Source organism: Spermophilus citellus, assembly GCF_964194105.1.
Source record: "Spermophilus citellus genome assembly, chromosome: 11".
NCBI classification, from domain to species: domain Eukaryota; kingdom Metazoa; phylum Chordata; class Mammalia; order Rodentia; family Sciuridae; genus Spermophilus; species Spermophilus citellus.
In genome coordinates, this window is record NC_138192.1 from 81,784,646 (window position 1) to 81,803,331 (window position 18,686).

The 18,686-nt window shown below is 38.3% G+C and overlaps 1 protein-coding gene across 4 annotated transcripts in view; it reads right to left on the reverse strand.

The window, feature by feature from the left end:
* Positions 1-382: 382 nt before the first annotated feature.
* CCDC141 (coiled-coil domain containing 141) overlaps positions 383-18,686 on the reverse strand; it is a 183,910-nt gene continuing 165,606 nt past the window's right edge. For 3 of the 4 annotated variants that reach the window (XM_081261638.1, XM_081261640.1, XM_081261637.1), the window contains 5 exons: positions 17,567-17,750; positions 15,414-15,526; positions 11,525-11,641; positions 3,390-4,231; positions 383-1,262 (listed from right to left, as the gene is read on the reverse strand). In XM_081261638.1, the coding sequence (XP_081117764.1) occupies positions 995-1,262; positions 3,390-4,231; positions 11,525-11,641; positions 15,414-15,526; positions 17,567-17,750 (1,524 nt within the window). In that variant the 3' untranslated portion in view covers positions 383-994. The remainder of the gene's footprint in view (positions 1,263-3,389; positions 4,232-11,524; positions 11,642-15,413; positions 15,527-17,566; positions 17,751-18,686) is intronic. The other variant, XM_081261639.1, reaches the window with a different exon arrangement.

Here is an 18,686-nt window from a genome sequence, read left to right on the forward strand (position 1 = left end):
TAGTGAGTAGCAGGCCAGTGTGATGATACATTTCATTAAACAGTAAAATAACCTTCAGCCTTCACAGAGTTGTTTTCTATTTTCTAGGTCTTTACAAAGCACAAAATGAAAATCCTCAATGGCCTGAGAGGTAGAGATGAAGAACCCATTTTCCAAATGGGCAACTGAGGCAATGAGGTGCATTGCTATAGACCATAAAAGTGGTCAGCAGCAGTGTCAAGATTAGAAGCAGGAGGACTTGATTGCATTTGTTTACATGGATACCCAAAACATATCAATGGAATGACAGGTGTGTTGTGGGTCCATTCCTGCTGCCTGTGTTCCATCTTGCTCTATGACATGAAGAGCTGATGGAAGATTGAAACTCCAGGTGGAGTTGATGGTGCATTTATTCTCCAGTGTCAGACCCATAAAATCAACATGAGGAATGATTATTTATAGTGACCTAGCTTCAGGAATGTAGTCTATATCAAAAGTACATAGAATGGATACCAGCAAATGAGATCAAGATATGAAAAATAAAATTGAGGGACAGTTAATGCATGATGGAAAAATCACAACTTTGGTTCACTATTTCTACTGTCATTCTCTACAAAGAGGTGTTTGTGAGTACAATTAGAAATAAATTATCGAACAATTAGATTTGAAAATTAACTAGCATTTCTATGCTTAAGTGAGCCTTCACTGGCATGTCCTTAAATTAGGAGGGAATAAGCAGGGTCTCATTTTGCTGCATATTATATTAAACACATTTCTTTCTAGAGTACAAAAATATATTCTTATCCACTGCACATGATTTACCAAGCTCCTCAACTACAGTAAATAGTAAAGAAAATTCAATGGTTTCATATAGTAGAGGTTATGAGTCCAACAAGCAAGATGGCAACACTGGAGGTACATTTGTTGGGGTGGTTTGTAGGAAGTGCCAGAAAATAAACAACCATATTGTCCTTTAGGCTCATAAGAATGATGTCCATCAATGTCAACACCACAGTCACTGTGTGAGTAGCCAGTACATTAGGGATACACCGACATAGATGACACACAGCATTATCCAGTTTATCCTTGTGATTGGCGACCTGTGGTTACCTGTTACGTGGAGGACGACATTGGAAGAGACAGTGCCACTAGAGTTTTGGGCCCGAGCCACATAGAGGCCTGCATCTGCCTTGCATACCTTCGGAATGAACACGGAATGCTTTGTTTCCTTGTTTAAAACCTGTAAGTGCCCATCTGCAGACAATTTCTGGCCCTTCTTGTACCTAAAGCAGAGAGTCAGTTTTTAAAGTCAGGATCACGGTTCATTCATATCATTCCCAAGTTCTAACAAATTGCAAATTAGCTCAGGAGTTCTACAGTGCTCTGTAGGATTAGCAGGAGCTTTCATATCTATGACATATTCCAGGGAGGCTGTTTATCTTTCAAGCAGAGGTTGGCAACTGGAGGTCAGAGAGTTACACTGATTGGCTTAGATTTTGAAAGATTAAGTTTGACAACATTGAACAATTGGAATATTACATGTAAAAATTCAGATATCCAGCTACTCTTAAAGAAACCAGACCCTCTGATCACACTGGGTCACCATTTGCTCATGGTGATAATTACCTAGAGTGTGAAATGACACCCTCACATTCAACCTGCTTCACTTTTTCTGCAGCTACAGAGCAGCAGCTGTGATGCTGCCTTGGATTCTCTGTTGGAGTGAGACACATTTCCCCCTCAATTTGTATCATCAGATCCACATAACAGCACAAATGTGCCATAGTAGAGGAAATGACTTATACATCATTTCCTGGCGAAATGAGTTCATTTAATTTTTGTAAATTAATTTCATTAGGAGAAGATGGCTCCTCATTATAAAAGGCATTTATGTAATTGGATTTTGACTGCTCATGACATATTTCTAAAAGTTTCCTATGAACATGAGCACTTACCTTTTTATAATGCAAATAATTTATTTTGTATATCTTACGTTCTTGATTATTTATTTATATCCACTTTCTTCTCCACAGGGATTAATGACTAACCTGAATCATTTTGTTGTTGTTGTTCCATTGCCTAAGTGAGGGTTTTGAAGTTTTCTGAGTATCCTAAATGTATGTCTCCCTGATAACTTGTCAGTTGTTCACTGAACAAAAGTTTTGTAAATCTGGTGGCAAAATATTTCCACCATGTGCAATGGTTCTCCAACAATATATATGTTGCAGTAGTTCTTCAGCCATATATACTAACCAAGTTGTTTATTCATGTAGACCAAAACAAGAAAGACTTCAGACAACATTTTCCTTTGGGGTGAATCGATATTTAATAATGAATTAAATATCTTCTAAATTCAAAAATACAAAATTTTTTTACTTATTAAAAGAACCCATGAACATGTAAAATTAACAAAATAAAGCCAAAAAATATTCAAAGTTTGCACTACACACAACCGTGGTTTTCCTTACAAACTTGAGAAACCCAAGTTTTTTTGTAAGTTCTTTGGGTACCTTGTTCATAGTTCATGTACTATCAATGGGCACACACCTTTACTGAAACTATTAATGTCTACTAAAATATATTGATAAATAAAAGCGAGCTTACTTATCTTAGTAGAAACTTGTTATCACATACTTATGTTGTCCTCAAATAAATCTGGTTAAGGATGAAATTTTTTTGAAGATTTAAAAGTAATCCCCATACTGAGAACATTAGAACTGCATTTGCAGTTAATGATAATAGAGGTTTAAAACCTAAAACCTACAGTTTACTTTTTCTAAAACAAATAGGTTGAAAAATAATGATGTCTCTAGAGTGAAATGATATTGGTCACAGCTCAGCTTTTATGATAACTCTCAAAAAAGAGTTTGTTAGCTGTCTCCTGGAGCAACTGTGAAAGAAATGCTCTTATTCCACCTCTCACACTGAAGAAATTTATATGAAGAAATCTTAGTGAAACAAATATTACAAAGGAGGCGTGTGTGACTGTTGGAAAGAGAACAGGTGAAACGAAAGGAGAAAACCTAGATTCATGTATATTAATTGCATAAGGGGTGTTAAGCCAAGAAAATCTCATGCTGATGTAGAAACAGACAATAGGGAAAGTATTTCAACCCACAATCTTCAGATGAGGAACATTAAACTGAAAACAAAAACAAATGCGACCAACTTGCAGTGCTTTTGGAGTCTGTTAAATTATTACTGTATCGGGTTACATTTTTTCCTTAAGGTTATTAACCATGCTGCTACTAAAATGAGCACTGGAAGTGAGATGTGAGATCTGATCATGCAGAGTGGCAGTGTCTAGAACGTTAGCCAGCAAGCCCTAAACCTTTAGGTTAGCACACACAGAATAACACCCTCAGGGGTTGGGTTTGTTTGTTGATGGCTTATCATTATAGGCTACCCACCATGTCAGTGTAGGCTCTGGAAATCCTGTTACTTCAACTTCCAATGTCACTGGAGAACCTTCCATGACAGTTACATTGGACAGGAGCCTGGAGAAATTTGGTGCCTGGCCAGCGAGGCTGACCACGCTGTTCTTGGCAGATGTGCTGCTCATCTCTTCTTGGGGAAACATTTTTTGTCTCTGATAGCCCCTGCTGCTGCCTGATGGAAAGTCAAGGCCCTGGAGGGCATCAGGGGAAGCATGCAGCCTGTCTCGGGTTTTAGTGACGTTATGATCAGCATGCATTTTCTCCTGCGTTTCTAGCAAACTTCCCTGAGCCTGAGGGTGCTGCTGTAAAGCTCTCTCATGCACTTCACTCGGCATGCTCTCCGGATGCTTAGCACTGATTTTGTATAAGGCAGAACTTGTTTCCAGAAATCCTCCAGAGGTGAGTAAGAATTGGGGGTAAGGCCTCTCAAAATGACTTGAAAATGTTTCTCTCTTTTCACTGCACTCATCGGCAAAAGCAACGGGTGATAGAAGAGTGGATTCCTGGGCCTCCCCAGGACCACTGGTCCCCATCTGCATCCTGCAACTGCTGATGTGAATTAGGGGGGAAGAGCTGGGAGGCTCTTCTACCTCCATGTCTGAAGGTGCAAGGGGGGACTCGGGGCTTCCCGGGAGTGGAGGCAAGGAGATGTCATCAGGTGAGACACACTCATATTCTTCTGACAGCATATCTTCAGGCAGAAGCAGGCCCTGGACACCGCTCTCTTCGGCAGAGGACAGAGGCCTAAGGTTCTGGGGAAGTCTGTCTTCTCCTGCTCCAACAATGGCCTCAGCATCTACCACCTGCGCCTGATCCTTGGAGAAAGGAAAACCAAAACTGTTAGTTACGCACTTTTCTTTTTCCAGGTTTCAATCAGAGGGAAACTCAACTTGCGAGAGGCTCATTAAAAAAAAAAAAAAACCTCCAGTGAGTTAAAGCCCGGGGAGCTGGCACAGGGAACGTGGAACTTGAAACTATTTTGCCTACCCTGGAAACAGTCCCGTCCCATGACTAAGAATCATCACACTGACCTCCAGTCCCTGTGTAAAATGTAACAGGTCCTGTGAAATAGAAGAGAGAAGGCCAGTTTTCATCTGCAATGAAGGGGTTGGACTGGATTGATATCTTTCAAGCAGTGACCTGAGGAGTCTTCCCCCACCAGGAAATTTGGCTTTGGTCTGGTTTATCTCTACCCTATATGTACGTATAGTTCCTAAAGTGTAGTTCACCTTGTTACATGATCCCTCAGACCCCCTCACAATAACCCCTCTTCTTTCTCAAAGAAAGCTATCCCTTGTTTTTAAACATAACATTATATTTATCATTTTAGCCATTTTTATGCACACATTTCAGTGTTCATATTGTCGTGTGACCAACAGCCCCATCCATCTCCAGAAGTAATTCATCTTTCCAAACTGAAACTCAGCACCTAGCAGATAGTAGCAGATCCTTATTCCTTTCTCCCCAAACTCTGTTAGCTGTGATTCTATTTTCTGTCTAAGACTTTGGCTACTTTGGCTACTCTAGGTACCTCATACAGAGAAAGCCATTCTTAATGACTGGTTTTATTCTTACATTGAGAAATATTTGTTGAAGCCCTACTATGTACTAGGGACCATGCTAGGCATTGCAGGGGTGACCTGATAAGGAAAAGGAGATCCAGTCACTGCACTTGCGGACTCGATTAGTGATCAAGGGGGAGACTAGCGGTGCAATCACATCACACATTTCACAAGACAGCATGCCAAGACACTTGGCACTGCCTCCAGCACCCCTCCTGCTTGAATTGTACTGGTCTTTCTTCCCAGAATCCACATCTATCTCTGGTTTTAAGGAGAGGCCCAAATGTCCCTTCTGGAAAAAATATTGAAGCTAAAGTTGATTTAATCTTCACAGTCTGCTTGTTTTATACACGCTTTTAGTGCTTCTCCTTAGGATGTGGGGTGTATTCTTACCTTTACTACTGTTTTTCCTGTAGCTTCTATGTGGACATAAGAAAGCCATCCCTTGCCTTGACTTTGCGCTTTTCATTTTAGCCCATAGTCCTGCCCTTGCCATTTTATAAAATGATTTTTTAGAAAATAAATGTGTTTGGGAGTTGGAGAGTAGAAGCCAAGCAGCGCTCCTTCCACCATTCCAAGAGATGAGCTTGCCTCAAAGAAAACATATACCCAGTTTATAGAAAGTGCCTTCTTTTGGTCATTTAGTAGAAGTCTAAATTCTGGGTCTAAAACCCCTGAAGTTCAGAACCTGGTTAGCATAGTAGGATACACATCAGACTCATAAAACCCAGAAGTTTTTGAAATTCCCTCCTATTTAAGAAAAGGAAAATATAAATTACTTCTAGGTGCAGTGTCCCACTTTTGGAAGCCCAGATACCCAGGAGGCTTAGGCAGGGATTGCAAGTTTGAGGCTAGATGGGGTAACATAAACCCCTTCTCTCTCTCACACATACACAAAAAACCCTCAAATTACTAAATAAACACACATCCAGTAAATAATATCTCTCCTTCTTTTAGTTGTCCTACCATAGCTTAGAATGAATTCTCTCTTCATCTCTTCCTAAAATTAGAATGTTTATTTTCCTTCTCATAGGGACTTTGATCCAACTGCCTAGTGAGTTTGAGAATCTCCTCACACCAGTCTGCCAGCCTTGACAACTTTCTAAAAGGCTGTTGTCTTTAAGAATTTTGTGCTTTACTTAAAACTGTCTTCCTATATTCTGCCAAGACCTGCCTTCTTGCAATTTCTACCAGTGATTCTGATTTAGCCTACAAAGAGGGAAGCTCAGCAGCCTTTTCAACAGGTCTCTGACTATTTGGAGAATTGGTCCTGCAACCTCTAAACCTCTATCTTTGTACTAAACATCTCTAGTTTTTCTTCTTCCCAGAACTTTCATCATCTGGTAACTCGAGAGGTCTGACTCCTGTGAGCTCAAGCTCTTCCCAGGAGAGCAGGGACATTCAGGCCTTAATTCCTTAACACCTTTTCCCATAACCTATGCCTCTCTGCAGAGCAATGATCCTTTGAAACTGTCTGAAATTTTATAAGTTGAAGGAAGAAACTTGACTAAAAGTCCAAGCCACTCACATTCCTCCTCCTCAATCTCTACCCAGGAGGAATGACTTCCCTCATTGGGAGCATGGAAGAAGGAACCAATCATGTTCATCTCTGGCTAAGGTTCTCTCTCTGGGATTTGCCTTCCACCAAATGGGTATGTTCCAGGTGGCTCTAAGGCATGAACACCCCTAGAAGCCTGTGGCTGTCTAGCTGTGCACCAAAGTGACTGGGTAGACAGGTCTATCTAAAACATGTGTGAAGTTTGAAAAGTCCAAGTCACATCCTCCAATCTGGCTTTTACTGGCTACCAAATTCGCAAATCCTGTCTTATTTTCATTTAGTGTCAATGCATTAAGGGAATCCAAAGATTAGTGGGTTTGTTTTGTTTTACTTCTTATAATTCCTAATAGGAAAGCTCTTTTCACAGAAAAATAATGCTACCAGATAATGTCTACTAAAACCAAGAAGACTTATTACTTTCTCAAGTATTTTTCTGGAAACATTTCAACTTATTAATGAATGTAACCCTCTCAATATTTACTTTCCAGATGGGGAATAATCAGGGAAATCATCACCTCCTCAATTTCTGTGATAAATTTTTATTAAAGCGATTGTATCAGTTCATGTTTTTACCAGAACCACATGGACCATTGATTCGTAGTGAGTTTTTAATCAACTAAAATTTCCTATCTCCTCTGTCCATTAATATCATTGATAAGAATATTGGAAACTCTAGAAATTTTATAACTTGCGGGTACAACTATCACCAACCAAACTCCTATTTCTCCACTTACCAAGAGTGCTATCATGAATGTTTATCTAATGACTTTTCAAAATTGCAGCAAATGATATGTACGGCACTAACCTAGAAGTACCCATTAAATAATCATCTCAGCCAGATGTGGTGGCACACACCTGTAATCCCAGTGGCTCGGGAGGCTGAGACAGGAGGATTGTGAATTCAAAGCCAACCTCAGCAATGGCGTAGCGCTAAGCAACTCAATGAGACTCTGTCTTTAAATTAAAAAAATATATATATATATAAAATAGGGCTGGGAATGTGGACCAGTGATTGAGTGCCCCTGAGTTCAATTCCCAGTACCCCCCGCCAAATAAATAATCATCTCAATAAGCAAAATAAGATGAGTTGAATGTGAGGTTTTTTTAAAGTCCATTTGGCTCTTGGCACTTCTTTCTTTTTTCTCAAATGCAAGTGAGCATTCAATTTTTAAGTCCTTATGGAATTTTATAGTAGTTACTTTCAAAATTCACTAACATATAGTTTCCTAGATCTATATGTTTTTCAATTATGAAAAAGGTAACTAAACATTCACATGTTCCAAACATTTTCTCTAATTTTCCCACCATGAAACCATCTTTGCTTTTAGAAAAAAAAAGTGTATATTTTCAGAAAGGAGTAAATATATCTACATATCTCAGTGCAGACAGGACATATTTGCACCAATCTGACACATTCTCAAAAAAATAGCTGGGAAATTATCTAATTCACCAAAAACATAATTCAGCTCTAAATTTATTTCTCTTTTATCTGTCACTGCTCTTTATTTGACTTTTTTTTGGTCAATTTCTTTCTTTTATTCCCCAATTCTAAGTGGATGGGTGACCTATGGTCTCGTCTGAGTCCTCTACTCTTCTCTCTATATTTTTCCCTTCAAAGACCTCACCTACCTTCATCCCTAATGATCAATTGACTTTTAATTAAACCTAAATCTATAGCCTCAGGTCTTATCTCTGTCCTGATTTCTGAACTTTAATTTCCACTGATGGGCGGACTTACTTGGGTTTACAACTATTGCCAGGTAGGCAGAAAACCTATCTGGAAGGGAGAGCAGAATGATATTCTCCATCCATCCAACAGAGTGGGCAGAATCTGTCCTCAGAGCCCATTGAGTGGGGGGCCACCTATGAGGCAAATGTAAAGGCATACTACAAGATTCTACCTACCCCCCAATTTCTAGGACAGTTAGTCTTAGTTTAGGATACATAAGATTTGATGAAGGCAAGTAGGAAATAAACAAAGAAAGATACTGGGTAGAGGGATTGGTCTATGAAAGGCCTTTATAAAGAAACCCTTAGAGGATGCTGTCACAGCCAAGAGAGAATATTCTCTTTGACACCTTTGGGCACTCTTGGAGGAGACAAGGTAACAGAGGAAGGAACAGATAGGTGGAAAAGAAAAGCAGTTTGTTTCCTCCAATTTTTTTCCAAGGCAAATGTGTCTATAACATCTCCTATCTGCTACGTGATCAGGATTGATGGAGGAGAGTCAAGGACTGTCTTCCATAGTCTAAGAGCACCTCACTGAATTGTTTGGTATAAAAGCACTTCTGTGTCATTGCTTTATTACTCCTGATGCAAACAGATGAACAGAAAGAGGGGAAAGCTTGGCCAGGACATCTACAGTATTGTTATAAAACAGCTTATTTATATGCAGCAGCCTTGGAGATCCTCTTTGGTCTTATGGAAAAGGTATCTGGCTAAAATCCACAAGAACTGGGCTGCCTGCCCAGTTCTGACACTACCTTCTGTGAATTTTGGAGTGTAAGATACTTAATCTCTTTTGGCCTCTGTTTCCTCAACTGTAAAATGAGATTTGATTAGATGATTGTTAAATCCCTCCCAGCTCTAAAATTCTATAACTCTCAATGCTGGCATCAACCGCCCTCATCTTTTACCAAATAGTTTGATGACTTTAGGTGAGACTCTTAATACTCCATGACTCCATTTAACCTTGGGAGTTTTCAGACATTACTGCGGATTTAGCTCCAGCACCTACCTTGGGGATAAACACCATCACTAATCTGTTTGCAGTGCCCCGTGCGCTGCACTGACTGAACTGCCTAATTCCACCTGCTGTGTTTTGGAGTCAGAAAAATGAAAAACACTTTGCTATCTCCAGGAGAAGATTCCTGTGATGAATATATTCTTGAAATAGTTTGGTAGAACTGTTCTTTCTGACTCAAATAGTTGTCTGAGGAAAATTAACACCATTTAAGGGAATCAGAATTGAATGCCATAATTCCCGGACAAGCTTTTTACTTGGCGCGTCTTGTTATCTGCCCACATGGTATTTTGGAGAATCATTACATCTGACCTATATATACATAATAGAGACAATAAGAGGGTAAATGTGATTGAGCTGCTTAAAAGTGAAGATTACTGCTACCCTTTCATTATTCTGTCTGTACCAATTGCACCAGAATGGGTGTATGAAATGATGTCAAAGAGAATTTTTGACAGCTGTAATTGTGGACCTTCACTTTTATTCTAAATGACTGATGATCTATCATGTCTTTTAATTTATGTTAAAATAAAAGGAATTTTCAATGAAAATAAATCTCATTTTTTATTTAAAAAGAGATCTTTTTCTTCTAGCAAGAAAATAAAAGCAAGAAAGAAAAACATTTTTTTTTTTTTTTGCTATGTATAAGTGAGTATATTTGCTTTGGTAGTAAAAACTTTTATCTCCGAATTTTTAGTAAATGTGCCTGGTTCATAATATAGCAAAATGTGCAGAATGAAGTAAACTAACAATATAATGTTGGTTTTGGAACTCTTGAAACTTAATTAAGAAAAAGTAGTGTATTTAATATTGTTCTTTATTTCGACTAGTTGTTCTTTTTTTATCCACTGGGGTGATTTTGTTCCCTCGGGGACACTTAGCCATTTCTACAGACATTTTATATTGCCACAACTGGGGGTAGCAGTGGTGCTATTGGTATCTGATGGGAAGCAGCCAGGGATGCTATTAAACATTCCACAATGCACAGAACAGCCCCCACAGCAGAGAATTCTCTGGACAAAATGTTAATAGTGCTGAGGTTGAGAAATCCTGATTTAGACCAGAGTAACTATAGACCATTTGATGTAAGACTAACAGCCAATGAGATGACCACAGTTGGACAGCTCTCCTTTGACTCAGACAGGAACCAAGCTCTAAGTGATTCCAGCCTGCACTATAGTAACACCAGCTTGCTTAATGGTACCTCTGCCAGATGATAATACAATTGTACTGGGCCTTGATATAGATTTAAGTTGGGTGAAGGACCTTTAAAGAAGCTGTGAGAAGTATATTGGCTACAAATAAAGCTTTCTCCATGAAATAACTGCAACAAATAGGGGGAGGTTTTGTGGGTCCGTGTAACTGTGTGCATGTGTGTGCATGTGTGTGTATTTAACTCGAATATCAAAAGAATTTATTTTATTAATTTGAGTGTTGTTGAGAATCACATTGAGTCTACTGTTCCTCCAGAAGAGAAACACTGAGAAGAGGGAAGCTGGCAAAGCAAAAAGTCAAGTACTAATTATAGTCTGGCAGCCACAAGTAGAGAATGAACAACTTCTGCTGGAAAATCCATAAGGTTGCTGTGACTTAAATAATACTTCTGAAAGCATGATACATTTATATTTTGTGGGTATTTGTTGCTTTTTCAATGTGCTTTATTTTATCTGTAAATTCCTGGGTTATGAAATAATGTAAATATTTCTCTAAACGCTTTGGTGTTTGTATTTCAGCTGGATTCTATATTTTAGTACAAGTGCCTGGAAATATCATCCAGAAGCAGATTGTATAGGAGAGAGATAGAATCTAATTTCATCTACGAAGTGTACATGGAATGTACAATGGATAGTGTAAAATATTTTAAAAATCCTCCTTTGTCAGTATGATAAGAGGAGTAAAATTTGAAGTTGGATTGAATATAAAAGGACACTGGGGAAGGCAGCTAGAGATGGGAGATAAAGAAGTGGTTGGGGACAACATTATGGTGTTTGCCTGGATGTCTCCAGGCCATTGTGAAATGCTATATCTCCAGCAGTCAGCAGGAGGGACTCAGAAGGAAATAGCAAGAGAGAGAAGGACTAGTAAGAGGCAAAGAAAACGTCAGGGATGAGGAAATTCTCACTAAACTTACATTAAAAATTTTATCTCAATAGATAAGAAGTCTTCAATTTACTTTTTTAAAAAAATATGCAATTGATAATATCAAAAAAGTAATGAATAGCTGAGGTTAAGTAGTTCTCTTTACCTTATTTCTCTCTTCATTAAATATCATCTGTTTATTTCTCACTGGTTCCTTTAGTAGGTCAATGCCATTGCCATGGAAATCCTCCAGATTGGAATTCATCTTTACAGCATCACCCTGCTGTACAAAGCAATGGTTAGTGAGGGACCGGGCCAAGGAAAGTCAGAGGAACAATGTCATTCTTTAACACTTGCAAGAAAAACAGAAGCCACATGTATGTAGCCTTTCAGCAAATGTATTCCACCTGCGACCAATGTCCCACCCATCATGTGATTAATAAAATTATCCCTCCAAGCTCACAATCCCCTGCCTGCCTCATTCCTTTCATAAAGTCCACTGCCAGGAAAAAAAAAAAATTGTTCAAAGGCCCAGCAGGAAAAGAAGTAATTGTTACAATAGCATACTCTTGAAGGAGCTTTCTCTAGAGACCAGAATTCACTGTGTGTGGCAGTTTAAACCATTAGGAGATGCTGGGGAGCAGCAATGAGGTAGAAATGATAAAAGGTCTCTGGTGGAGAAGAAAGTAGAAAATTCAGAGAATCTACACAAGCAAACTGGAAGACTTGACTATCACTGAGTATAGAAAAGGAAAAACACAATGGAGAACACAGAATGCCTCAAAGTGATGACATCTCCTTCCTACATTTCATGGGAATCAGCTTAGTCATGGAGGTAGTGGGGATTTGCAAACTAATATGGAACAAATTTGAGGACCAAGAAGATTTTGTGAAGATAAATAGAGCCACTTGGTACCCCAAATGATAGAATATTGGCTCTGGATGATGATTATACTGCAATAGAAAAGTCTCTATTCCAGGTAGATCATGGACATTGGATGGCCCTTAAGGAAATAAGCTACTCATCAAAGTTCACCTGCTGTCCTGGCTCATGAGATTCATGGAGACCTGCAGGTAGATTCAACTTTTTGTCTCAATTCTAAAACTAAACTGGTGTGTATTACTGGGTGAGTCACTCTGCCTCAGTACACATTTGGCATCTAATTCCATAATGGCAGCTGTTGTGAGAGATCTAAGATCAAATTCCAGATCTACCATTCCCAACTGTGGGGTTCCAAGGAAAGCACCTTTCCCTTCTTTGGACCTGTCCCATTGCTTTTAAAGCAAGGAAAGCAATATCTGCCTTCTTGTCTTACTCAAGGTTTTTTGGAAATCACTGGGGATAAAATATATGAAAGTCCTTTTAAAATCTCAAATTCCTCTACAAACAGAAACTATTTTTTCATTATATTAGCCTTGACAAGGATTTCTGGGTCCATTTTGTAATAACCCCCTTTTCATTATTGTCTGAAAAACAGAAACTGGACAATTATGCTTTCCATATAGACATCTGTAAAGAATTAGTAAACATTCTTTGAGAAGCTTTTATGAGGCTATAACTCATAAGACTAATACTGATAACTCTCTTGCTGAAAAGACTTCTCATTTCTGTATTCAGCCACCCACATTCAGCCTTTAGTATCTACTGAATGGTTCTTTCTTCTTTGTACTAGTCCTTTGGGCATTAATTATAAATGTCAATACTCTTTCTGAAGAACTTGCTTTGAAAGGCAAAGCATAGTATTAAATGTCATGTGGGACACTAAACTGACCAGAGCCAGAGGTTTTCCTTAATTATAGTCAAGAGGGATGGTAGCAGGAGTAGTGCTATGTGATAATACTGATGTGATCATGGTCTGAAAGTTGATATCCCTTCAAAATTCATATTAAAGTCTTCATCCCAAGGTGATGGTATTAGAAGGTGGAGCCTTTGGAAGGTGGTAAGGTCATAAGGGTGGAGCCGTGCCCTTGTAAAGGGGATCTGAGAGAGACCCTTTACCCTCCCACCAAGTGATGTGAGAGTGCAGAGATGACTGACTATGAGGAAGTGGTGCCCTATTAGCCACCAAACTTACCAGTGCCTTGATTTTGGACTTCCCAACCTCCAGAACTGTAAGAAATAATTTTCTGTTGTTTATAAGCTACTTGGTCTATGGTATTTTCTATAGCAGTGGAAACAGACTGGGACAGGTAGAAAAGAATACAAGTGCTATGGAAGATCAAAGAGAGACAAGGCAGGATTTGTGGAAAAGATGTTATTTGGCTTTGGCTTTGAGAGATGGTAAGATTTTGATAAACAGAATCAGAAGGTCATGTACTTGAAGTAATGGTTTAGAAGACACCAGGGAGTGTAGAGTCATAGACTAGTGGGACAGAAACCTATAATGAATGCAGAAGCATAGCATGATCAGTCTCAGAACACTGGAAAGACTTAAGACTGAACTTTTCTTGGTAAGCAAGGTAGAATGTAGGGAAGGGTTCTGAAGCAGCAATGACAGGAGAGGAACTCTACTTAGGCAGGGTAATCTAGGTGAGTATATAGTTAGGGGACTCCTGACTGGCCACAAAGAGAATACAAGTGATGAGCTTAAAATGAGAAAGAGGACACACTCCTGACAACAAGAAGTATCAAAGGAACAGGAATGAGGAAAGGGGCCAGGCTGTGGGAACAGGTCCTTCAGGAAGAACAGTCAGGAAGGCCAGAAGCTGTAAAGGAATACCACTTGGAGAGAGTAAATACCATTAAGTTGAAGAAGTACACATAATTGTGAAGGATATTGTAAATAATGGAAGCAAAGAGACAGAGGAAGCAGGGATTTTCAGCCTGTGTGGGGAAAGATAGGAGCAGGAGATCCTCAAGGGGCAGGTGGAGATGAGGAAGAAATGATAAATGTTGAAAAGGATAACTTAGGCACATGGTTCTTTCACTCACTGCTGGTGGTGTTATAATCATAAAACATCTATGAAAAGCAATTTGGCATACATATTAGGAACATTAACAATTTCAGACTCATTATCCCAAATCTGCTTTGGAGAACAGTGTGCACAAAGATGTTCATTGTAGTGTTATTTAAAATGATGAAAAATCTAGAAAAAGATAATTTGGCTGGGTACACACTGAATTAGTCTCACAAATTCTTTGAATGAATAAGGCACTCAAATTTATGACAAAGAAATTCATGCAGAAAAACAAAATTCTATGCTGAACTAAAAAACCTCAGTAATAATTCTAAGTACAACAATAATATTGAGTATTTTCACATTCAATCCTGTAAGCCACGTAGTAGACCAGGAAACTGAAGACTGGTGGAGATTAAAGAATTTACCTAATTCATGACCCAAGTTTGCAAATGAAGTAATTTGAGGGGTTGTTATTCCAAGGCAGCTTTTTTACTCTATACTCTTAATTACCTTGCTATTCTTCATATTCTATATAGCCAATTCTTTCAGTCAATTGTAAAAACAGTGTTAAACCAGTTTTTGATGTAACATAGGTAAAGTAACGCATGTATTTTTCTTTTAAATGGTTTTCTGCCTATATATAGTACATAAGCATTTACTCTGTTTTTTTTTTACTATAAAGATTTTTATTTCATGTAAGGTGAAAAGATTAATATTTCCATGAAGCTAAACGTTCAATGAACATAATACCAGAATATTGGCTTTATTTTCTCTGGTGCCACAATTTGAAAGGGGGAAAAAAGCCTAATGTCTATTATTTATGAACACAAACAGAAGGCCACTTAATACAGTCTTTACTGTGGCTTTAGTGGTACACATTTATCTTTTAGGATATGATCCATGAAAATGTAAACGAGACATCTTAATTGTAATTAGCCTTCATTCCCAGCAATACTTTACTCTGCAGTGATGGGAAAGAAACAGAATTAATTATCAGCAACACCTCAATAATTATGTTAGAATGCTGTGAAACAAATGTGTATGTTATGTCTCTTGAGAATTTCTATTAGAACATCTTCACACCAGAAGACACTTGATCAACACGTTTTTATTTATATCACTTGAAAGTACATATTCTGGGAAGAAGAGATTACCTTCAGCTTTTCTTTGAGCTCCATGAGAGACCCACATAATTCAGTGATAGATTCAAGAACCTCTTTGTGTTTTGCCACAACTTTCTCAGCATATTTTTGTCCTTCTTCCAAACCTGAGAAGGAGAAAGGATAAAACTATTTTTAAAGGTCAAATCCTTAGCAGGAACATTTTTTAAAAGCCCAGACATTCATTCATCTCCTAAGTGTCTATTGCTAAGTATTGGTAGACAGTAAGGGTTTGTTGTTGGTGGTGGTGGTGATGATGGTGGCTAGTGGTAGTGGTGTTTTCTTTTCTTTTTTGTACCAGGGTTTGAAGCCAGGAGCACTTAAACACTGAGCCACATCCTCAGCCCTTTTTATTGTTTATTTTGATATGGGGTCTTAATAAATTGCTGAGGCTGGCTTTGAACTTGTGATCCTTCCACCTCAGTCTCCTGAGCTGGTGGTATTAGACGTGTGCCCACTGCGCACAGTAATAGTAAGTTTTTAATAGGATACTTGCCAGGGGGATGGGAATAGGAAAGACAGTGGAATGACTCTGATATAACTTTCCTGTGTACATATGTGCATTTACCACAGTAAATCTCAACATCACCTACATCCACAAGATTGGGATCCTAATTAGAATTATATATATTCCATGCATGTATAAATAAAATATGTTAAAATGGATTCTACTGTCACATGTAACTAAAAAGAACAAATACCAATAAAAAGTTGATACTTGCTCAACAAATAAACAAATGAATGAAGGCATTTTTTTTTTAAATCAAGCATTCCAGGAAAATGATAACATTTGCTATACGATGTTACTCTTATACAACTTAACCTAAATCATGTGGCTATATTCTTAAAACTCAGTTCTAATTAGTTTCTCCTATTTAGAACATTCAGTGTTTCTCCTCTGCCTAGTACAAATACCTGAGGATGATGTTCAAGGCCTTCCACAATCTGGTTTAAACCTGCCTCTCCCGAATGTTACCGCAATTATCTGACATATTTCATCTCTGGCCAAACTGAGCCAGCAATTCTTCCCTCAAAAATCCCACAACCAAAGCTGGGCATGGTGGTGCACACCTGTGATCCCAGCAACTCGAAGCTGAGGCAAAAGGATTTTGAGTTCAACTATGTCTAAGTTATCTTTTTATCAACCACATCCCCTTTTACATAGTAGATATCTCAGCAAAAGTGAGGCGCTTAGCAACTCAGTGAGACTCTGTCTCTAAATAAATTACAAAATAGGGATGGAGATGTGGCTATGCATGGGTAGTGCTTCATGTTATAAGACTATCTATCTGGTGGCAGATGTGGGAAGCCAGAAGAAGTATTTTATACCACCTATTGCTGTCTCTCTTCTAGGCTGCATTTGTCTGGTCTCTGGGAATTACTCTTGATCTCACAAGAACATCAGAAAATGCATAGAACTTATTCCTTAAAGCCCTGGAAGATTGTCACCACCTAGGGACTTCTTTATTGGAGACAGCTTTTAGGAAGAAGGACTTCTCAGGCTGGCAACAATATTACCTTTCCTAACGATGGAGGTAGACAAAAACAGAAATTTTAAGATAAAAATCAGAGTTCTTCCATTTATTGCACAAGTGAGAGGTAGATAAGGGAGGGTTTTCCAGCTATTTCTCAAATCTGTGAACCAAAACCTTCATAGAAACCAGAGGGTTATAGACCTCAGTCTTAGCTTTATGAATGAGTATTATTCATACTTATTATTCATAAGTATTTTGTATGTTGTTCAAGGAATTACTCTAGTAGAAATTAGATTTGTTGTTGTTGCTGTGTGTGTGTGTGTGTGTGTGTGTGTGTGCATGTACTTGTATGTGTGTATAAGTTGAGTTGTTCTGGTTTTATTTCCCTGGAGATGAATAAGAGGAATGGAGGAGAACAGCAAATAGAGAAGGAGAGTTTATATCTCTTTCTGGTAGCTAAAAATCAGGAGGCTCCATCTCTTGCTGTCAGGAATCCCTCCCTCCATTCCCTGCTGTTTGTTTTGCTGGATATGGGCTCTAATCATGAGCCTTTCCTCTGAATAATTTTGAACTGGAGGATCCTGAAGGCTTGCCTTCCTCCTTCATGCTAGATAAGGTTCAGTACAGATTGGTTTGTTGGCAAATCACTGCATTGCTTAAGAGAGAACTTACCATATAAGCGCTGAGCAAGGTTCGTGACTTCCTGAATCCTTTCCTCTTGCTGAGGCACTGAGGGTGCAATGAACTTGTTGAACTGCTGGTGGAGAATTTCCACGGCTTCCTTTGTCTTGCACTCCATGGAATATTTCCCAACTCTTACAACGGTGGCACTTGCATCTTCATACCAAAAGTGACACTAAATTAAAATGGGTTAAAGCACAGATTAAAGAGATGTCATCCTTCAAAAGTTCTTAATATTCACCAGTGAAGCATAATATTTGAATTTCCTCAAACTTTGTGGTCACATGGGTTTGAACTTTTTAAGTCATATTAAAGAAAATACCAAAACACTATAATTTTTCACTTAGATACTAAAGGCAGAAATAAGAAAGCATACTATGAAAATAAAATTAAAAACCAAAAAAATAGAAACACCTTTGATTCTCCTGCCTTCTTAGGTTTGTCTAAAAAAATAATTCCTAAGAGGAATGTTGCAGACTCAAGAACAAGAGTCATGAAAAACATTTGGCACTAAAAAGAATCCAAACATCAGCTATGAGGAAAGGAAATAGCCCAAACATTCAAAATCCAGCATAATAAAGTAATATCATTAGCAATCCATAGGTAAAATATTGCCTGTTTAATATTACAATAAATTTATTATCGTTTAAGAATGGTATTTAGATTATGGATGGAGGAAATACCATCCAAAGGATAGTATTTTACCATTTAAAAATAGAAGGTAGTCATATTTTCAAAGCACAGTGGAGAATTGAAACAGTTTTTCACTAAAAATGAATAATAGTGATGGGAGGAACATTTGACCCAGGCCAGAGGCACTTATGCTGGGAGAGAAATAGCAACACACAACTCTCTTATAAGCTGGTTTTAAATAAGTGCCATGGAGCTGCAGCAAACCCATACATCAGATATAGAAGAATAATCATCTTGATCCTCCTTAATGTAGTGTTAAATCTAAAAACTCAACTGTATTAGTGGTAAAAAAAGATATTCTTTATCTCAGAATAATAGGCAACAAAGAATACTCAAGAGCTTCAAGTGTAGTTTCTTCAGTATGAAGTGTGAAATAATAACTTGTCAAACTTCATGCCTTTTGTGTAGACCACCATTA